Source organism: Monodelphis domestica, chromosome 3 (assembly GCF_027887165.1).
Source record: "Monodelphis domestica isolate mMonDom1 chromosome 3, mMonDom1.pri, whole genome shotgun sequence".
In the NCBI taxonomy this organism is placed as follows: Eukaryota; Metazoa; Chordata; class Mammalia; order Didelphimorphia; family Didelphidae; genus Monodelphis; species Monodelphis domestica.
The window spans coordinates 377,136,619-377,155,864 of record NC_077229.1 but is presented as its reverse complement, the minus strand read 5'-3'; the positions used below and the strand labels follow the sequence as shown (position 1 = coordinate 377,155,864).

The 19,246-nt window shown below is 33.8% G+C and overlaps 1 protein-coding gene across 9 annotated transcripts in view; it reads left to right on the top strand.

Moving 5' to 3' along the window:
- Positions 1 to 19,246, top strand: part of TRIO (trio Rho guanine nucleotide exchange factor) — a 539,234-nt gene that overhangs the window by 47,556 nt on the left and 472,432 nt on the right. For 5 of the 9 annotated variants that reach the window (XM_056824286.1, XM_056824284.1, XM_056824287.1 and 2 more), the window contains exon 2: positions 15,712 to 15,744. The exons of the other annotated variants lie outside the window; for them this stretch is intronic. In XM_056824286.1, coding sequence (XP_056680264.1) covers positions 15,712 to 15,744 — 33 coding nt within the window. The remainder of the gene's footprint in view (positions 1 to 15,711; positions 15,745 to 19,246) is intronic. 9 annotated transcript variants of the gene reach the window in all.

The following is a 19,246-nucleotide window of genomic DNA, read 5'->3' as shown; positions in this document are numbered from 1 at the left end:
GTCCTCTTAAATTTGTGTTTTGCTAGTGCTTATGAGGTCTTTCAAGTTATCTCTTTAAAAATATTTGGTTAATGAGCAGTGATTTCCATACCGAATACTTATAATTCATAGATTCTGGTTTCTTTTATGACAAACGGAGTGAATTCACATTGCCTTCTGCACTGTTGATGAAGTCTTGGTGAAGAAGGCATTGACAATCATATGATAAAATTAACTACTATTTATGATGTCTGAAAATATTTCACTTTCTAGGAAGATTACCAGAGTTAGGCTTTATTTTGTGTTTTTAGTTTTGTTGTTTTCATAAGAACAAAGTTCAGAATTCATTTCTTTTTTCTTGGCAGATTTATTTATGGTTTCTGTAAAACGAAATGAATCTCTTTGGACATAGATTCCTTAGCTGTAAAAGGTGGAGTTTGGGTTTGGTCTTTAAAATTCTAGAACTAAAAATTTTGAGCTCTAAACCTTTTCTTTGACCTGAATTGAAATGAATCCTGCCTTCTTAGGTACCATAGCAAGAGAATTACCAATGAGTAGTTCTATCCTTGTGTTTAGGATAAAGCTTAGTGGAATTCATTCATTTAGTAAACATTTTGATGAATGCCAGCTATATTTAAGGCACTGTTTTATTTTTTTTTAATTTTTTTTTAAACCCTTACCTTCCATCTTGGAGTCAATACTGTGTATTGGCTCCAAGGCAGAAGAGTGGTAAGGACTAGGTAATGGGGGTCAAGTGACTTGCCCAGGGTCACACAGCTGGGAAGTGAAGGCACTGTTTTAAATATTGGGCCAGATAGCTAAATAACATAACACTGACTATGTGCCAGCTACTTTAAAATTATCAACTCATTTGATCCTCACAACAATCCCAGGAAGTAGATACTATTATTGTCCCTGTTTTATAGATGAGAAAATTGAGGATAATAAAAGCTAAGTGATTTGTCCAGGATTACATAGCTAGCAAGTGTCTGAGACCACATTTGAATTCAGGTCTTCCTTATTCCAAGCCCATACTATATGCACTATGCCACCTATCTGCCCCAAAGACAAATGAAAATAATCCCAGCTTTTATAAGGCTTATGATATATGAATGTAAAGGATATGAAACATACACCCATGAAATGCAATAAAAATTAAGCTATGTAAATACATAAATGGATCTGGAACTAAATGAGTTCATGGTCTGACAATAAATTTTTCATATTTTGGGGAACAATGATGAATAAAGTCCCAAACCTATTGTTAAGTAGGCCTGAATTTGAATCTTGCCTTGGACATTAATCTCTAAACATATCATTTAAATTCTTTGTGTCTCAGTTTCTTAACCCCAGATGTGCATGATGATAGATTCTTATGAGAATCAAATGTGATAATTTATGGAAAGTACTTTATAAATATTAAAATGCTATATAAAATGTGTAATACTAGAAGAAGTAGTAGCAGAGAAAATTTAATGACTTCAAATTTCTAGTATTAAAATTTCCTCTAAGTCATCATTTCTGGGTATATATGTTTCTCTAACAAACTATATTTTTCACTGTAGTCCTTTGTGTTTGGCTGTATTGCCAAAGGGATAGGGATTGGATCTATGATTTCATTAGTAGGGAACTCCCAGGTGAGCAAGTTCATTTCACTTATGTAGTTATCATTTTCTCTGCTACTTACAGTCTGAAGGAATTACTTAGAGCATTGAGAGGTTAATTGACTTGTACAGGGTTATACAACCAATATATGTTAGAGATGGGACTTGAATCCAGGTCTTCCTGACTTCAATTCTAGTTTTCTATTGACTAGAACTATTAACAACAACAAATTCCCTCTATTTTTCCAGGTGATTAAAGGTCTTTCAGTTAAGTTCCAGTTTCCTTCACTAAACTGTCAAAATTGGGCTCCTTTTCTAGAGGCTCTCACCTGATTTTAACTCCATTATTCTTGGACAGCCTTTGCCTTCACCAGATATTTCCCTACCTCTGAAGAATATTGTGCAGCTTAAACAACAAATATTGTATATAAAATAACCATGGCACATCAGTCTATGTCTCCCCTCTGCCTTTATTAGCCACCTCTTTCCCCTTTTAACTACTATTTTCCAGATTTTTATTTATTTTTAAAGTTATTATTTTATTTGTTCAATTATCAAACATTCATTTTCCCCTCCCCCATTACCTCCTTGTAGATATCAAAAAAGAAAGAGAGAAATAAAGAATCTCTTTATCACATAAGCATAGTCAAGCAAAACAAAATCCACATTGGTCATTTCATTTTTCATTGCAACTGAGAAACTGTTTTGATTTTCACAAATCCCATAGGATTACAGATGTCTGGATTTATACCATTTACTTTCCCAACCTTGCAGTGTTCATAGTTCTGCTCTTCTTTGCCTAAAATTTCACCATCTCAGGGTTATTATGTACAAAGCAGGAACTTTGCTAATGGACTCCATTGCCTTTTTTTTTTAATTTAAAGTTGTATAACTTGTCAGGGTAAGGAGGTAGGGGAATAGAAGGAGTCACTTGGAGAAAAAGAATTCTGTTTTGGTGCTTTTCACAGATCAAGAGAATGACTAGGTAATGATTGTAAGGCAAGAATATATGACTCTTAAAAGGGAAAAAATGAATAATTCTTAAGTTTTCAGATGATAGATAAACTTGAAAAATACAAGAATAGAAATGGTTTTTTTTATGGGTCAGCTTAGCAGTTGTTATTGTTACCCCATATGTTTAGCCATGTATTTATTAAGCGCCTTCATTTTGTATGGTAAGAAATCTACTGTATAATTTTGTATGTTGGATAATTGAGAGATCTTCTGAGTCAAATTTATAAGAATACAAATTATCACTTAACTGATAAATGGTCAAAAGATATGAACAGGCAGTTCTCGGATGAATAAATTAAAACCATCTTTAGTTATATGAAAAAATCCTACAAATTCCTATTAATTAGAGAAATTAAAATTAAAATGACTCTGACATATCACCTCATACCTAACATGTTTGGCTATCATGACAAAAAAGGGAAATGATAAATGTTGTAGAGGATGTGGCAAAATTGGGGCACTAATACACTGTTAGTGGAGCTAGAAACTGTAAACTATCTTGGAAAAGTGAGGGTTCTTCCTTTCATTAAATGCTCCCAAATTCTTTCTTTTTTAACCAAGATCCTGCAGTTTTGAAATCCCCAAACTGAGGAATTGTGTTAATATATTACTGCTATTCAGTGACATGATTTTTTTTTTCTTATTCCTAAGGAAAAAATGACATTTGACTTATTACTGGACAAATACAGGCATTGAGGATTGGCTAAGAAGAGTGGTCATAAGAGATGGTGGTGAATCAGAATGATACTCTAAATAGAGTTCTGTTTAAAAACAGACACTTTTAAAAAAGCTTTCCCTCCCCACAACTCCTTAAATGGTTGAATTGCTCATTTCATACATGAGTTAAGTGTGACTCGAGCAGTGAATCAGTATTTGTCAGCACTCAGTATCTGGCTTGTATTCTGACTTTCCTTACAAGATCTCAAGAGATGGTTTTTGTACCACCTCCACCCTACCCCAAACAGAAAAGGGGCAGTGAAAAGTCTTTTTAAACTCTTGTTTTAAGTGAAGATTCCCTCCCCCCCCCCAAAAGTTGTCTGATTCAGCAATTGTTTATTTGCCTTTATTTCTTGTTGCCTTTACCCTTTTCTGTCTTCTGCCTTCTCTTCTCTCCAGGCACAGTTGTGTCTTTTATTTGAAGTAAGCCTATCAGTTTTCCTGTCTTTTTTTTTCTTTTTTAAAAAATGAATCTTTTGAAATGGATTTGTATAGGGAAGATTTCATGAGTGTATCATTTTTGACTGTTAACAGCTATTGGTGTAGTTGCTAGTAATTCTTAACTGCTGTGATACAATTTAAAAAAACCAATCCTGATTCACCCATAAATTTAAATTAAAATATTTCTTCTCCTGTCAGTACAATCCTTTGGTGGCAGAAGACTTTTCTTTGGTTTTGTGTGAGATGAATAAATCTTTTTTTTCTTACTCTAGATTGTTAGTGTATGTATATAATATTTTAAATAGTTATATTTATTAAAAATTGAAGGAATCACTAATCAGAATGTGAAATTCTATAATCTATTCTTGGAGTAGAACAGTCTCTCTAGGCTGATGCTATTCTCCACACCCTTGAAATAACCTAGACAGAAGCTGATTACAGTCTGATTTTGTCTCTCCAGTTTCCTTCTGTGTGGCCTGAATTTCTGACCTGATCATTGCCTATTGCCTGCAGCTTCCTGTTCTGATTGGATAAAAATGGATTGTTTGCTAAGGCAATGAAGTAAAAGAGGACAACTGTAGAAGTGATATATCATTCCTTGGACTAAACTGTTAGAATTCTTCATTGCTGATAGTAGACTGAATTAATAGAGGATATTAGTATGTTGACTCAAATCAATGAAGTTTGTTTCCTCTTTTTAAAACAAATTTAATTAAGATATTCTAAGAATCTCAGTTTAAGTTAAAAGGAGAAAGATCACTAAAACAGTTACATGTTAGGATCTGATATTTTAGTGTGAAAATTTAAGTAGGTTGAATTAAATTTCTTGTAGCAAAATATGCTGTTTACAGTTGGCTTGTTTTCCTACATATGTAGAAGTACTTCATTTTTGATCATCTGAGACCATCAGCAAAGAAGTAAAATTGTTAAAGGTGTTAAAGGTACACAGCTGCAATCCTTGCTACTTGAGAATTCAAGGCTGACGGATGTCCTAAGCTTGGGAATTATAAACTACACTGAACAAAATTGACAGAATGTTGGTACTAAATAGAGCACCAATATGGTGAGTGTACAGGAATGGAGGGGGCACTAGGTTGCCAATGGAAGGGTAACCTTGCCCCAATTGGAAGTGGAACTAGATGATCCAGTGGCATTCAATATGAGTAATTCCTACTCTTCTAGCCTAGGTAAGATAGGAAAACCCACTATTAAAATAATAAAAATTCGTAATAGTAAACAATCCTAATCATAGTTTTAAAAATATGTGCTAAGTAATTACTTTGATTGGCTTTTTATAGGAGTGATTTGGGGGCATAAATGATTCTCTATATTTATACATTGATCTATCTACCTCAAGGATGATGATGATTGTGAATAGCCACTGACAGACCTCTTCCTATTTGCTTTGGGTCACTCTACACCTACACTTTCCATGCATCCCTATTAATAGTGATGAATTGTTTTTTGATGAGATGTATGGCAAATCTTCCATAAAATATGAAGACTTCCATTTGTAACCTTTCTTTGGAAACTATCCCTGAAGTCAGTATAATTAGTATAGAAGACAATATTAACCATACTTTTTCATCAACTCAGGGTTTTAGTTTTTTGCCCTTCCTAGTTCGCTATAATTATTTTCTTATCACTGTCATCCCATTTCTCCTTTAAGCCTGTTGATTTTTCATATTATGTAATACAGTGTAATTAAACATTTATTAAATTCTTATTATGTTCAAGTCACTGTACTAGGTACAAATTATAAGAAAAGGAAACAGTTTTTGCACATAAGAAGCTTATGTTCTGGGGAATACAACATGTACTAAAATTTAGTATTAACAAAGTTTTACAAAATAATTTCTTGTAGTGATCCAAAAAAGACTGTTGGATATAAACATTAGCCAATCTTTAAGTTATGAAAGAAAGCTATTTATAAAAATTTATTTCATAGTTGCATATTGTACGTTTTTGTTTTAGATGTGTTCTAGGAAAATATGAAATATGAATAGCCAACTAGAAAGGTGATATAGCTTAAAATGTCTCTAGCCACTGACAAAATCAGAATTATTTGTGTTCCAAAGTTCTGTTTATATAAAAAGTTTTTAGAGTTTTTGTTTATATCTTTTGTTTTACATCATCTGTATCTATTACTGGATTCCTTCCCCAACTCCCTCTTAAAGAGCCATCCCCATCTCTTTAAAAGGGATGAAGAAAGAAAAAAGTTCCCCCCCCAAAATTAAAAAAAATGTGACACTATAGTCATCCACGCTTTCCCTTCTCTACAGAGAAACAGGGGGGCACTGAAGAGATTAAGGATCATACTATATTCTTCTTTTGGACAAAGATTGGACATTGTGATTTTGTAAGATTAAGTTTGGATTGTTTTGCTATTGTTATTTTTTTTATTTACATTGGTGCCATTGTGAATTTTTTTCCTTGCTTCTATTTACTTCATTTTGCATCAGCTCAGAGATGTCATTCTGTTTCTCTGTATCCATCATGTTCATCATTTCCTTCAGCACAGAAACATTCTATTAAATTTAAATATCACATTTTGTTTAGCTACTCAGCAGTATAAATGGACATCTACTTTGATTCCAGTTCTTTGCTTCTACAAAATGTCCTGTTATAAATATTTTGGAAAATCTAAGGTTCTTTTTGTCATTGACCTCCTTGGGCTATATGCCTAGCAGTAGAATGTTTGGGTAATAGAATCTGAACATTTTAGTCACTTTCTTTGCATAACTCTAGATTGTTTTCCTGAGTGATTGCACTAATTCACAGCTTCATCAACAGTGTACTAATATGCCTGCATTCTGCACTATTTCCATCTTGTCATCTTTGCAAATTTGCCAGTTTGAGGTGAAATTTTAAAGGTTATTTTGATTTGAATTTATCTTATTAGTATTTTGGAGTCTCCTTTTGTGATTGATAAAAATTGAAATTCTTTTGAGAAATGTATTTTCATAGCTTTTAATTAGTTATTTGTTCACCAAAGTTTTGATGGAAAGGCTTAAGAAAATTTTGAGATTCATTCCAATTTTTGAGAATGTTACAAAGGACACTGAACTTCATGTCTTGCAGATATGATTTGGTTATGGATAGACTATTTCTTATAAACTGTTCTGGCAAAACCTTGGATTTTCCTTGGGTAAGAGATTGGACTCAATAACTTTGAAATCCCTTCAACTCTGTTGCCATTCCTTGATAGGAGTACAGCTATGTGGGCAAGATAAGCCAAAACTGAAGTGAATTGGCAGGTGGAATGGCTGAAATTTCCATGCAATTCAACAATTATTTATTACATACATTCCAAGTATGGGGTGTGAGGGGAGGATTAATTCAGGAAGTGGGTAGAAGACCAGTTTGGCCAGATCTCAGAGTTTGTGCACGAAGGGATACAATATAGAAAAAGGCTAGAAAGGTAGTTTGGACCAGATTGTTTAAAGCTTTAAATACTAATTTTAAGATATATTATATCCTACATGTTCTGTGAATATGTTCTCTTCCATGATTAAAACCTTAATTGTTCATCTGTATTACCACCTACAGCCTAGCAGAGTACTTATCACATGGTAGGTACGTGATCCTTGATTGCCTGAGCTATTGAAGATTTATTAACCAGGGTAGTGACACAATCAGGCCAGTGCCATAGGAAGATTATTTTGACAGTCATATGGAGATATTTAGGGTATGCAGATTTAGGGTATACAGAGATTTGAATAAAGCAGCCAGTTATGAGGCTACTGTAATAATAATCCAGGCAAAAGATCACAAGAGTCTGAAGATGGTAACAATAGTCTCAGTGGAGCTAAAGAGATAGATGTGAGAGATATTGTAGAGGTAAACTTATAGGACTTGGCATCTGAATGAAAATGAGAGGTGGTTAGAAAAATAATCAAAGATGACAGGCTATAAACTGGTGAAAGATGTTCTCTATAGCAATAGAAAGTTTGGAGGAGATAGGTTTAGAATAGAGGTCTTAACTTGAGTCCATTAATTTAAAAAATACTTTGTTCAGTATTTTAGTGTAATTGGTTTCCTTTGTGATTTTATATATTTTATATCATGCATTTTTAAAAGTTTATTTTGGAAAGGATCCATAGGTTTTACCAGACTGCCAAAAGGGCACATGACAAAAGATTAAGAGCCCCTAGTTTAGGGTGAATGCATTCAATTTTATACCCAGTCTGAATTGCCATTAGAACATTCAGGGGTTAATGATCACACAAAATGATGGCAATATGGGACTGAAGTTTAGAGGCATGATCTATATATTTCAATTTGGGAGCCATCTTTGTAGAATTATAATTAAACTTAGAGGACCAAGCCCAAAATAGGAATTCAAGATTATGGCTTCATAGAAAAATGGGGTATGTTTTTGGATGAATGCTAGAAGCAAAGCCAGAGTCAATGACTTTGGTGTCAAAACAAATGGGAAGACACATGTAAGCTTTGGAATTCAGGTAAGTGGACTGTGGTTAATGTGGGCAAAAGGAACATATAGGGTTATAGAGAGTCTATTTAGGGGGATCAGTGTTCCAAGGGGAACCCTTTGAAATTATTGAATGAGGGCATAATATGATCCAAACTGCCCTTCTGGAAAATCACTTTGGCAAGTATGTTGAGAATGGATTGGGCTGGGGAGCAACTTGAAGAAGGTAACCCAATTGTGAAGTGATTGCAGTAATCTAGGCAAGCGGTGATAAGAGCTTCACGTAGGAGTGGTGAATGTATATATGGCCAATTTATTGGATAAGTAGAGTCAAGTGGGGTTCCAAGAACCTACTGTGGAATACTTGAAAAAGCCAGTGTGGGGGAAACCCTGGTAGACCAATGGCTAAAGAAGATTGAAAATGTATGTGTATAGATGGGAGGAAAGTATGGAAGACTATGATAAAAGGGAGGGAACTTCTGTGTTGGGCAAAAACCTCCCCTAAATAATAATTTTTTAAAAAAACCCTTACCTTCTAGCCTAGAATCAATACTGTGTATTGGTTCCAAGGCAGAAGAGTGGTAAGGGCTAGGCAATGGAGGTTAAGTGACTTGCCTAGCTAGGAAATGTCTCAGGCCAAATTTAAACACTAGGACCTACTGTCACTAGGTCTGATTCGCAATCCACTGATCTGTCCAGCTGCCCCCATTTCCTATAGTCTTTTGAAGGTAAAATATAATATGATCCATCTTCCTACACTTTTATTGAATGATTGTGTCCTAGACCCTCTAGAGGGGGTTGGGGGCTACTATTTTGTAGACTACTGCACTATGAAGCCTTCACATTTCTAATGTTGAACTTAATCAATCAGAAATGTGATAGTTTCTTGAACATTTTTAATCCTTAAGAATCTGATTAAAATGGGAGAAATTATCAGACTAAAAATTGTATTTCTATCTTTAATACAATATTGTACAAGAAAATTTTAGTTGATACTTCATTCACTGTGAAACTGTTTTTCTTGTCATCCTTTGGCACACTGATATTGTCTGACTTTTCAAAAAGTTTATTATGGTCTGTGGGTCATGGGGTGTGTGCATATTTTCATGATTATAGCCTTTGGGGGAAGTTATCCACTTGTGGCTTTATTTTCAAGAAACGGTGTGGTTTCCTCTCTCTTTACATATCCTTAAGAACCTTAGAGTTTATGGCAATTCTAGAGTTTAAAGGTTTGACATCTTGGACTTTAGTTTCCATGAAATAAATTTAAACCTTAAAAGGTCTATTCACTGGTATGGGACAGTGTAGAGGATGTTTGAAGAAAAGTTATATACAGAAAAAACTGATGGTGGAATAATTTCTATATTTGAGAAATAGCTGCAGCAACTTTCTGGTTCCTAGTCCCCTTGACCAAAGGTACTTGAAAGCTTTCGTCTCTCCTTACTGCTTTCTGTTACATTCCTCTGGATTCACAGGGGATTTTTTGTTTGTTTGTTTGTTTGATTTTAATGGGGATATGAAAATGTGGCACCTGGAAATGAATTCAGGAATCTAGGAATCCTTTGACTAGTCAAGAGTATAGTGGTACCATTTTTCTCCTTTGATCTGGGTACTATATTTCTATCAATATGATTTAAGATTTAATTAGCTGTTCTAGCAGCCTGGTCTCACTTTTGGCTCAGGTAAAACTTTTGGTCACATGAAATTCTGATATCTTTTTTATATGCTGTCCATTCATGTGTGCCACTTCCTGAACTTATATAATATATTTTAAAACTAAATGTAGAACTTTTTTTATTTGAAAATTTTTATTTAATTAATTAATTTAGAATATTTTTCCATGGTTACATGATTCATGTTCTTTCTTTCCCCTCCTCCCAACCCCTCCCCATAGCCAATGAGCAATTCCACTGGGTTTTACTCGTGTCATTGATACTTATTCCTTTAAAAGTTTACTTTTTGCTTTGAGTCCATGGTTCTAACCCATTAAATTTCTTTTGAGCCTAAATGTTAGTTATCTCTCTAATCTTTGTGTTAAATGCAAATTTGATAAGCATACCTTTGCCCTGTTTGGTGATGAAAATGTTGAAAAGACAGGGCCAAGGACAGAACCTTATCTTTAAAACATTTCTAAGACCTCTTGGGCTTTACTATAACCTTTGCCCCTTTCCATCACTCTTAGTGAGTGAACAGTTATTTTACCAAATGGTCTCCTTTTGCTTCTATTGCTTATGATTTCTTATAGAATAAACAGTCTGCGCTTTGGACTCCATCTGTAATGTCAGTTCTTTTGAGTGCTTGACAGAAATGCTTAAGCCTTGGGCTGTACTTATGTCATCTGTGAGTTGACTGTTGCAGGAACTTGAGGGCAGTAGCCAAGCTTTCTGAAAGGAGAAACTGTCTGTCATAGCGTATATTAAATAAACGTTGGGTTTTCCAGTGCTGACATGCTATTTCTTCTAACTCCCAAATAGTTATTGTAAAGAAACATTGTTTCTGTCTCCTTCAAAAGAGTAGCCTCAGTATAATTTTGAAAAACAAAATTAAATGATGCCATAAATATTTTTTGATAATTTTTTAGGTACTAATATACAAACATCAACTTAAAAAAAAAAAGAATCCAGGCTTGTGAGTTCATTCATGTGGAGTACTCTCAAGTGTGGAAACTTTTCCCACTATGACAGACATGCAACTTATGTGCAGAGAATTGTCTGGGAGCACTAGGTGACTTTGCCCATAGTCACACAGAATATGCCAGAGACAGAGTTAAAATTCAGAGCTTTTTGATTCTCAGACTAGTCCTTTCATGACTAATAATTAATAGGAAGATGTAATAATGTTACATATGCTGCTTCTCTGATATTAAAGCATTTTTAGAGCTTTCCTAAGTTATTTTATTTCTTGTTTTTTTATTATTTATTTCTTGCTTGTTCTTGAGAAGTCACATTTGAAAATGATTATAACTTAATTGATTGGCTTCTGGTGAGTCATGTTCTACCTAGGTCCTATGAGTGTCTACTGAATGCTTCTCAAACTTTTATTAACTTTGTGATCCTAGAGTACTATAGTACTGTGCCATGGAACTCATAATGCTTCTGATTCAGTTTTGAAACAGGACTAACAATATCTTGGGTATGTACCTAAAAGTCTTATAGAGGTGGCCTCTGAAGTTACTTATTAATTTACCCCTTGTTTTCTGTCAGTGCTAGAGAGGACCTAGAAATGAGTGCATACACAATTCTTTTCTCCTTAACAATATTCCCTAACTAGACAACTGAGATTAGATGTAAAATCAATGTTTATACATGGGGAAAGCTGATGGAAAAGCACCCTCAATTTGAAGAGAGGGGATACAAATCCTATATTTGTGTTTGAGAATCCCGTCTCAGAGGGTTAGGGTTTGGGTAGAGTATTTTACTTTCTGCGCATCATTTCAATTCAGTGCATTCTAACAAGATTTATTGAAAATGCTCACTGTATTCCTATAGTCTGGTTTGGCTGGGTAAGGAAGTAGAAATATAAGTAATCTTTAACTGAGAAACATTTATTAAGCAATTAGTATGTGCCAGGCACTCTACTGAGCACTGAGAATGCAAGATAAAAGCAAAAATAGTCCTTATATCCAAGGGACTTACATTGTTAAAGTAATAGGGAGCATTGGCATTTACTGAGTCAGAGGGTAACATGGCCAGATCTGCTCTTTAGAAAAATAACTGGTGACTGTGTGGAGGATGAATTGGACTGGGAAGAACCTAATGGTTAGAAGCTACCATGAAGATAGAAATAACATGATTTGGTAAGTGTATGGAGTTTGTGAGAATAAGAAGTCAAGAATAATTCCAAGGTTTTGAACTTGGATGAGCATAAGGATATTGGTAAAGATTACTGTCCTTTAACAATAGGAAAATTCATGAGGAAAGGGAAAAAGATAATGAGTTCTGTTTTGGATACACTGAGTTAGAGATGCCTATAGACCATCCATTTTGAAATATCCCATAGTAAGTTAGTTCTATGGAACTAAAGTTCTGTATAATGACTGGATCTTTCATAGATCAAGCATGTCAGAACAAATACAAATCACTAAATGAGAGAGTATAAAGAAATTAAATGCTTTTCTCTCCTCTTACTGACATCCCAAACTCTCAGCAACCTGCCTTTCAGTCACATAATTCAACTGAAATGTCTCTCTTTGAAGTTACTAATGATCTCTTCATTGCCAAATAAATGACTGTTCCTCAGCCTTCATTCTTAACTCACTAATAGCATTTGACATTGCTGATCAGTCTCTCCTCCTGGATATTCTCTCCTATCTGCATTTTCTTGACATCTCACTCTGCTGATTTTCCTACCACCTCAGTCTTATTTGGTGAATCTTCATCCATGATATACTCACTAACTTTGGGTGTCCTCCTAAGTCTCTGTCTGGTGTATCTAGTATAGTGTCTAGAACATAGGAATTATTGAATAAATGTTTTTTAAATAAATTTTTGTTTTTATGCTACTTAAATTTCCTCCTGTGTCTTTCCACCCTTCTACACATTATTCTTATGTGAAAAATTTTTTCCAACAAAATAGATAACAGGTAGAAGAGAAAAAATTAAATCAGCAAAACTGATCAACACATTGAAAAAAATTCAACAACAATTTTGTACAGTGTTCTACTGTAGTTACTACCCCTGCCTTTGCAAAAGAGTTGAAATGTTTTCTCATGTCTTCTTTGAAACCAAGCTTGTTCTTTATAATTTTGCAACATCCATTTTTCATTGGTTTGTGATGGTTGTAGATTATATTGCTGTGTATATTGTTTTCTTGAATTTACTTACTTTGTTTTACATCTATTCATGTATTTTTATACTTCTCTGTATTCATCATAGTCATTGTTTCTATGGGACTGGATAATATTACACAGAAATAAAATATTAAATGGTAATACGATTATTGTGGTATGGAAATATTCTATTAAATTCTTGATAAATTCTTGTTGATTAACTCAGATCTTCCATCAACTATGGTGAGAAGTCCTAGACAGTAGGGCTCTGGATATTCAAAATGATGGAAAGCCAAGGCCCTAGTGAAACATATTACTTGGAGGTGGGGTAATCCCATTTTCCCCTTCCCACTTTACCTCCAGCACCTGTGCTAAGGTACTCAGTTTCTTTACAGCAGGGAAATCTGACAACACTGAAACTTGGATGAGGGCAAGAGCTTGGAAGGTTGGCAATCTTACCATTATTATTAGCCTTGAATCACAGTGAATATAGGTGTTTTCTCAAGTGTCTATAGTATTAAAGTTGATTCCCTATGAATCTGGTGGTTTGGGAGATAAATAGTTTTTCTGCTTTGACTTAGTTGTAACTATCAGTAAGGATACAGAATGGTTTGTATTTCTGTGTCAGCCCATTGTTCATTTCCTTTAGCTGATAGGAATGGGGCTTCTGTTAAAGTACAGTATCATGACCCTGGAAACCTGAGTTTTAAGAGAGTTCCACTAATTTTAGTGAACTAAATCCATAATTTATTAAATAGTACCTTATGTTAAGAAGAGTTAACAATCACCCCCTTTCCCCAAGAATTACTAATTTATGCCCAAGGAACAGTTTATTAATTTTTTTTTCCCTTTTGGGCCAATGCCTTTTTTCCTCTTAAAGCAAAAGGATCTTTTCTTTTGGATTTTTATAGATTTAGTTTTCTTTATGATAGTGAAAAGTGAGAATATGTTCAAAATTATGCATCCCAAATTAGGTATTTATGCCTTGAATATGGAAAATTAACCCACAAGCCTCAAATCACCAGGATAACATTTTTTCAATTATAATGTTGGTCTTTGATCTGTATAATAACACTGCCCTACTCATATAAAAGCCCAAGTTGCTAATGGTGTAATGTAAGCTATAAAAAACAAGGTGATTAAGAAGAATATTTTGTTTGAACATATTAATGCAGAAAAAAAGAAGAAAAAAATGACCCGGTGGAAATGACTAGATTATTAAGAAGCAGCACGGGGTAGAATTTAGGCATAAGATAAATGAAATAATTCTGAGTAATTTTTAAATATAGCCTCTCAGGACCATGATTTCTTTATGTTTATAATCACGTTTCCCAATGAGTTTGCTAACTTATAATTAGCTATTATAAGGATTTAAGGGTTAGTGATTATATAATCCTTTGATTAGGAAAAAGAAAGGAAGGAAGGAAAGAAATATACTACTTTAAATATATAAGTCTTTTTATTGGTATATTTATTAGCATGTTTTTCAACCCTTTGTGCTTTGAAACCCATGCTAAATATATTTTTAAGTACTAAAACTTCAATATTGTGTGTTTTCCAAGCTCCTAGCACTGCATTCTCTATTGTGGGACAGACAGATTTTTAAAAGTGTGATACAACTGCAGCTCTTTTTTGGCACTCCTGGATATAACATATTGGATGTAATTATGCTGTTTTGCAGGTCATAGCAAATTATATATGTAAATAAGAGGTGACAATTTTACTTTGAATTTATTTCATTGAATTATTTTAATTTATCAAAAAGAAAATCTGAGAATGCCAGACTTCAAATAAACCTTGTAATGGACTTTTGGTAGAAACTGTAAAAATTGTGTAATGCACATGCATTTAGCAGAGAAGATTAGTTTAAAACTTTTCTTCTTCCTCACCCACCTTTTTTTTCATCTCTCAAGAAATATTTATGAAATAAATATTTCTGTGTAGAGAAGCATATTAAGGCCCTGGAAAAACCTTGTTGGAAAGAATGATACAAAGGAACTATCCCATGAAATAAGAGTACTAGGTTTTCTATATGTATATATATATGTGTGTATATATACATATACACACATATATATATAGTTGGTGCCTAACAAATATCTGTTAAACATAATTAAATTTGTTAAGGTTGTCTGATTTTTGTTCTGTAATGAAAATATTGCGTTGCTGTGACAATCTGACAAAATTTACTCGTCCAGGATTTTTAGCATGCTTTTTTTGTTGTTAAGTAGCCATAATATTCATTTTAAAAATTATAATGTTTTGTGAGTGGACTTGTGAGCATTTAGAGTATGTTAACTCAGGAAATAGTTACACATAATGCCAACACACCCATATTAAAATAATCGTTTTCCTAAAGCTAAACTGGAGGACTAGGGTGGGATGCTACTGATTGATGACCTCTTTATAATAATCAGATTATGAATTCTGGATGAATACAAGGGAGCCTTCATTGTCTTCTAATCCAGTGCATTGTATTAACTTCACTTGACAGTGTTGTTGAGACTTTGAACATATGATTTTTATCACATCAAGAAAATTGCATGGCTTGGTTTACTGGAAAAATTTCCCACTTGTTTCCTATTAGCTATTTATCATAATTTAGGACTATATTGCTATGGAGGAGTCCTATTCCCCTAGATAATTAAATCACCTGTACTTTCAAAGAAAATATCACATCTTAACTAGTCTGTTAAATTTTTTTGATTGTTGAAGAAGTTCCAACTTAAAATATTTACCATTTTCTTTCCATACAGAACATGGTTTATATCTGTCATCAGAAGCCTGTGGTAAGTTTTGCTTCTAGTAGTGAGTCTCTTCCTCTCAGAAGAAAAAAAGTTTCAAAATAGGTTAGAGAAATTTAAGGAGAAAACAATGTTTTATGTATATTTCATATATTCACGAGTACTAAAGGCCATGGAGTACTATTTCAGTCAGCCATCTTTTTATTTCTATACTTCTATTGCAAAGAAATTCTAACGTAGGATGTTATTGAATGGAACAAAGTACTTCATTATAACCTATTAGTTTAAAGTTAATTTACTCTACTGAAACATATCCTTTATACTACAACCTATTCATTCAACATATTAATAAGTACTTAATATTAAATATGCATAGTCTATTACAAAATTCTTGTTTTCTATATCTTGAGAAATATATTTTCTCTTTTTGCATGTTTATGAAGAAAAAATTCTATGGATTTTCCCTCAGCTATAAATGATAATGAAATGAAACTCCAAAGAGTAATTTTTTGGAGTAGAGAGAAACTTTTCAAAAACCATGTAATACAACCAAATCTTAGCATATTTCATTGTTTAATGAGCTACCAATAAAAGTCATGTGTCCATTTTAATCCTGTTTGCCTTACATTTGTTGCTTAGTGTATAAGATTTTGGCAGAGAGGTACAACTTGTTAGTGGTATTATCTGTATTATAAATGTTTATCAATGTCTAATTTTCAGTGTGATTAAGACTTGCAAAAATAGTTTGCTGCAAAAGATTAGAGAAAATTTTCAGGTCTTTATAATACCACGGAGAATTAAACATTAAGGATTTCAGTTTTCATTTTTTTATTGTCATAGAAGTTAATATTTAGGTACAAGCATTAGTGACTAGACAAGCAATGGGAATTATTAGAGTAGTCTCCTTAAGCCAGGTGTAGAATATGAGGTTTGCTTCTTTTTTAATCAAGTATGTAACACCAGGACTTTGTTAAATTTGCCTTTCCCAAAGCTAATGTTCAAAATCTGGCCCCAGGTTAGGGCTTAAAAAAAATCTAAAACTATCTCTTCAACCTCTCCTTCTGTTTTAAATATTTCCTGTGCTCTTAGACTTCAGAGGTTCTGGGGTCTATTATAGAAGAGGATGGATAAAATTTTTACTCTCTTAAAAAAGAAAGAAATGAAAACACTTTGAAAACAAAATTCTACTCAACCAATATAGTTTTCAACTGAGCCATGGCAGTTAATACAAAATGTCAGCTAACATTAGAAAAATAGTTGAGAGCAAAAAGTTCAGTCAGCATGGACCTTTCAGACATAGCAGCAATCACTGATTGCTTATTTTCAAAGATATGGTTTGGCTCTGAAATATGTCTTAGTTTAGACTAGACATCTAGACACTCTTGGACTGCTTCCTTTTTTCTCTCCTTTCCTCATCCTCCCTTTCCCCCCATTCCCCAGAAACATACAAACCTGCCTCATGCTTTAATATATGGGCTCCCCTTGGGCTGAGAGGCTGGAAAGAATTTTGAATATTGGCTTCTTCCACCCAGCTTTTGGGTAGAGGCAGGCTTGCCCAGAATAAAGATTGAGGGTTGTTGAGATGGCCAGAAAAGAGAGAAAATTGGTAGGAAAGGTGATAGGCATGTGAGTTTAGGGCAAGTAGGAAGACAAGTTGTAAAGGACTGTCAAAACTGGTTTAGAGTGACAATGCAGCATTTTTCAAAAGCCTGAATGAGGGTTGTGCCTCATTCAAGAGAGTTATTTAAAATTAATCCCATACCTAATTATCTAGTGAAAGATAGTTTTAAAAGGACTGAACTTAACCTCAAAATCAGATGATCTGTTTCTGCCTTCCAACTTCAGGATTTAAGGTCTGTTCGATTTCAGGGAACTCATTTCTTTATAAGTCTTGACTTCTTCAGATATAAAATGAGGAGGTCAAACTAGTTCATCTCTAAAGTCGCTTTTAGAAGTAATTTTTTGTTAAAGGCTCCTTTGCAGTTGTAACATTCTATGTAATGGTCACAGGAGTAAATTGAATCAAATACATTTCAGTAATTTTATGCCTTCCTTTTTTGTCTAGATTTTCTCTTATAAAACTGTTCCCATATAAAATGTACTCTTACCTCTTACCTAATTGGTAATTATCTGATAAGTAGTTTATTGACAAAAGCAGTAACTTTTACAAGATTAATGTTGTTTAATGCTTTATAGACAATGTCCCAATAATTATGGGTGAGCATTATTTGACACCTAGCAATCTTACTTGATGTATCAAAATCATACAAATGTTTTGATTCAGTAGAGTGACATACGGTGACATACTTATATTTGACATCATATTTCTTGCTTTGGGGGAAGAAGCCAGTGTGTAAAAAAAAAATAGGAAAGTGATTCCTCAATGTGAAATGTAAACATATATTACGGCAATGATTTTGCCAGGTAGGTGGATAATTCTTTTTTTTTTTAATATTTTATTTGATCATTTCCAAGCATTATTCATTAAAGACATAGATCATTTTCTATCCACTGGGCATTACATGTTTTCTTGATTTGAACCCATTGCTATGTTGATATTTGCATTAGAGTGTTCATTTAGAGTCTCTCCTCTGTCATGTCCCCTCAACCGCTGTATTCAGGCAGTTGCTTTTCCTCGGTGTTTCTACTCCCACAGTTTATCCTCTGCTTATGAATGGTGTTTTTTTTTTCTCCTAGATCCCTGCAAATTGTTCAGGGACATTACACCGCCACTAAAGGAGAAGTGCATTACTTTCGATTATACCACAGTGTATTAGTCTCTGTGTACAATGTTCTCCTGGTTCTGCTTCTCTCGCTCTGCATCACTTCCTGGAGGTTGTTCCAGTCTCCATTGAATTCCTCCACTTTATTATTCCTTTTAGCACAATAGTATTCCATCACCAACATATACCACAATTTGCTCAGCCATTCCCCAATTGATGGGCATCCCCTCGTTTTCCAGTTTTGGGCCACCACAAAGAGCGCAGCTATGAATATTTTTGTACAAGTCTTTTTGTCCATTATCTCTTTGGGGTACAGACCCAGCAGTGCTATGGCTGGATCAAAGGGTAGATATTCTTTTGTCGCCCTTTGGGCATAGTTCCAAATTGCCCTCCAGAATGGTTGGATCAGTTCACAACTCCACCAGCAATGAATTAATGTCCCTACTTTGCCACATCCCCTCCAGCATTCATTACTTTCCTTTGCTGTTATGTTAGCCAATCTGCTAGGTGTGAGGTGTTTTTATTTGCATCTCTCTGATTATAAGAGATTTAGAACACTTCTTCATGTGCTTATTAATAGTTTTGATTTCTTTATCTGAGAACTGCCTATCCATGTCCCTTGCCCATTTATCAATTGGAGAATGGCTTGATTTTTTGTACAATTGATTTAGCTCTTTATAAATTTGAGTAATTAAACCTTTGTCAGAGGTTTCTATGAAGATTTTTTCCCAGTTTGTTGTTTCCCTTATGATTTTAGTTACATTGGTTTTGTTTGTGCAAAAGCTTTTTAATTTGATGTAGTCGAAATTATTTATTTTACATTT